General features: G+C 33.7%; 1 protein-coding gene across 1 annotated transcript; it reads left to right on the top strand.

Annotated features, from left to right (window-relative positions):
- The first annotated feature begins 2,369 nt into the window (after positions 1–2,369).
- On the top strand, positions 2,370–3,353 carry LOC18028522. The gene has a single exon (XM_006412814.2). It carries the CDS (start codon positions 2,438–2,440, stop codon positions 3,074–3,076), a length of 639 nt encoding a protein of 212 aa, XP_006412877.1. The 5' UTR covers positions 2,370–2,437; the 3' UTR covers positions 3,077–3,353.
- The last annotated feature ends 752 nt before the right edge of the window (positions 3,354–4,105 follow it).

Genomic DNA, 4,105 nt, shown 5'->3' with positions numbered 1-4,105 from the left:
GCAGACCAATAATAAAAGAAGACAAATTAAAGGAACTCAAAGTTTAATTAAATACTACAATATCGACAAAAGAAAATACTATATATAAGATGGTATATTATACATAAATAAGTTATGGAATTCCCATATTAATTTATTAGTAAATGGAGACAGGTGGCAATGATTAGTTTAGATGCCTTCACGTCTAAGCTCTAAGGGTCATGGCCCATTTAGAAAGCCGCTTTAAATAAACCCCAAAAATGAAACATAATTAAAATAGTACAACATAATTGAGCTGAAAAGGATTTAATTGAAATAATGAAATTGAAAAAAAATACTAGTTTTTAAAAACAAGGGTTATATGAAGATTAAAGTAACAAACAAACAAACAAAAAATTAATCTCGACGGAAGTTTTTTTTTGTTTTTTTATAGAACTTCTATTCATTATTGGGTGTATTGGCCGCATATTTGGGTGTAACAACCATGTAATTAGATGATATGTAACTATTGGAATGGTTTTGTGAATGAAATGGAAAAGGTGTGTCATTTTCGCCAATTATAAGTTCTAGTTGATACCGCATGTCGTTTCCACGTATTGTTCCTTCTTCACGGCGTACACGTGCTGTCCCTTTCGATTCAGTTTTGTGGCTACCGGCTACTAAAATAGTAGTACTACCTAAAGAAAAATTCATAAGTCTAAATATAATTTCATCAAAAGATAACAGAAAAACGCATAGAAGATAATTCGATATGACATCGTATGACTTGTTTTTTTGGTTAATGAGATACTTTTTTTTTGTTTATACTTTTTACTTTTTGGCTAATTCGAAATGAATTCGAATAAAAAGATCGGAGCACAATTTATCGATATCGCTATAAACAAGATATAACACATCATAATTGGAATGATATACAATCAGGACACTCTTGACAATTATAACTATCAACATTACTTTTTTTTGGTTAATGAGATACTTTTTTTTTCACTATCAAAATTCAGCTTTCCTCTGTCATTTCTTTCATTCATTCAAGGTCATCGACTTGGTTAATACTCAACAATCAAGTTTAATTTTTAAATAAATAATGAAGGCTTTCATTTAACTATATAAATTAAGAAGGTTATGATCTTTTTTTAAAAAAAAATTGTTACTCGTTTTAATTAGATAATCCACGAAAGGTTTATATACCTCATACAACAGCTAAAATATAGATATAGATTGATAAATATAAAATATTGGATTAAAATTGTGGATCTAATTATACAAAAGATGCACTATCTTATAAGTTTTAATTCAGTCCGAGCCTCTATAGACTTAAACAATTACATGGATCACAAACTCCAAACTCTTTGGATGTTCGACGAACGTTAGTAAATGACCATACTATGGACTAAAAACCATTTTGCTGAGAGCTTGTGGTTATTACTAGTATAGATTCCATTTGAAGGTATACATATTAATTATAATTGTTAAATTGTGAAAGGTTCCATTTGTGAAGCAACACGTATGAAGAAGTTTCTATCGACAACAAAGTAAATGTTAATCGCCACGTACGAAGAGGTCCTTTCCTTTAATTTGTTGGATCGCCTTAGCGCCTACGGCAACGGCCTAAATTTGCCATCAACTTTTAAGACATGACTCAACTAATATATCCTATTAAATAGAGAAAGCTTTGGAGGACATATACGCTTGACTTAGGGAAAATCTAAACATAATTAATGTTGAACCATCTAATCATAGTTAATGTTGCATTTGATTGGATAGTGCCAGGGTCCCATAGTGCCAGTATCATACTGGGCATGATGTTTCAAACGCAGTATCGTTAAAATGTGTGATATTTTATTGAAAAAGATATCACTTTAGATTTCTCCTTTTATAAATTTTAGAAATGGTAAACGTAATTACAAAGAACATCTACTGATATTTTTTCGCTTCATCTAAAACTCTTCAAAAAACTCGCTACGTATGACAAGCTCACGAATGATAGTTGGTTTACTTAATTCATACTCTCTGATCATTATCATTATTTTACATAACTCACTTTTGAAACATCATAACCACCATAGCTACAGTTCGGTTGCCTAGTCTAGAGTTCTAGATCATTTTACCCTCTAACGGTTAGATATGTATGTGTTATGATTTGTGGATAACTAAGCTCTAATAAAAAACAAATATTAAATATATGAACTAAAGCAATTAATTCATACAAAGAAGACTTCTTTATTGGCGACTACTCCAACCTCTTAATGAGAAAGAAAAATCTTTTCATTAAAGTTGTGGTTTTAGGCTATTCCTCTTTCTTATTACGTCTTTTTCTCGGTTATATTATTATTTTATATTATTTTCCTTATCCTTTAAATACTCTCTACTTCTTCCCTCCAATAACAATCCAACCTTACAAGATAGTACAAGCAAAAGAACGAGAAACAAAAAAAATTCTCTCAAAGAAAATATTAAAATGGAAGCTTCTGCACCAAAGAGAGGCTTATACACAGAAATGGAACAAAACGCTCATGTCGCAGCCAAGAGGCTTTGGAAAATCGTGCGGATAGTCTTCTGCGTTCTGAAAACCGGTATCAAAAGTAAGCTCATGCTTGACTTAAACCTAATGCTCAAGAGAGGCAACAAAGCCATCACTAACCTCCGTCGCCGCCGATCTAACTTCACCGGCGGCAGCGCTGACGTCAGCTCCTCTCCACGCGTCCGTGGCTACGAGTTCACCTGCAGCAATACCCCAACAAACGACCCTTTTACCTATATGTGCAAACGCAAACGCCGCGTCCACAGCGGTTATGACAAGGAAGACGCGGTGGCGGAGGCCGTTAAGAAGGTTTTTGAGTTGCTAGGAGAGAATGATACGAAGGCCGTGGAGATGGAGGCTGGAGAGCCTCCATTGATGGCGTTTCCGGCGGTGAGGCAGCTTAGAGTGACGGATTCGCCGTTTCCGTTAGAAGACGGCGGAGATCATGATCATGTGGTGGATAAAGCGGCGGAGGAGTTTATAAAGAAGTTTTATAAGAACCTTAAGTTGCAAAAGAAGATGGCAAACTCGTTAGAGTCGCCGTACCACGAGGTCCACGACGGATGGGTTAGGTGATACGAAGTACAAACGTTTAGAGACCAACGCAATTGTTTACTTTGTGGGGGTTGAATCACATATGAAAAAAATATAACGGAAATACTATAAACAGATGTATAAATATGGGGGTGTAAAGGTGATTTACAAGTTTTCTCAGATATATTTCCCTTCGAGTTGTTGTATACATGAATTTGACTTATGTTTATCTCTTTGAAAGTTTGGTAAAGACATGGCTATGTAAATAATTTCCTATCTTAGTGAAAATACGTAATATAGGCGAGTCTATCATATCTATAATTAGCGTCATATATATATAACTCGAAATTTCTTGACCAACAAAAATAATTCGAGATATTTCGTTGCAATTAGTAAAAAATGAAACGTCAACAATCTACCAACCAGTTTTTAGTGTTTTATGATCATTATGCGGAAATTCTATTAAGGTAGAGACGTAGAGTATTACCATGATTCGATAATTTTGTAATTCCACTTTATATTTATCATACAAACCATTATATATATGCTCATTGTCCCAATACACATCGCTAACTATATTTTTCCGAATACCAATTTTCATGGACTTAACAGCTACGGGTTTCGCCTTCCTTAGTCCTAACCATAGTAATCAATGTCAATAGTTTTTTCCTCAGAGGCTCGTATGTTTAGAAGATACATATAAATTTTAGGCTGAAGTAATTCATGTCAGCTCATCAACTGAATCACCAACGGTCACTTGAGGCTGAAGTGGCTCTTAAAATGGCTCAATTGCTTTGGAAGATACATATAAATTTTATAACAAACATCGAAAAATTCATAAACAAAACGTTATGTCCACATTACATCCTTTTTGGGCCAGTCCATAATATTACCAGTTCCTTTGATCAAGAACATACTGTTTGTTACCTATTGCTGCAATACTTGGGCCTTATTTCAAATATTCGAATGTTAGCCCATGCACTCAATTAAATTTTTAAAGAAAATAAGTCCATTTCAACTAGGACATTTTAGTTGGAGTAAATTTGTCAAATTTGCTATAAAAAAGGCCGT

This window comes from Eutrema salsugineum, unplaced genomic scaffold (assembly GCF_000478725.1).
Source record: "Eutrema salsugineum unplaced genomic scaffold, Eutsalg1_0 scaffold_1, whole genome shotgun sequence".
Taxonomy (NCBI): domain Eukaryota; kingdom Viridiplantae; phylum Streptophyta; class Magnoliopsida; order Brassicales; family Brassicaceae; genus Eutrema; species Eutrema salsugineum.
The sequence above is the reverse complement of the archived record's forward strand: the minus strand, read 5'-3'. Positions and strand labels throughout refer to the sequence as shown.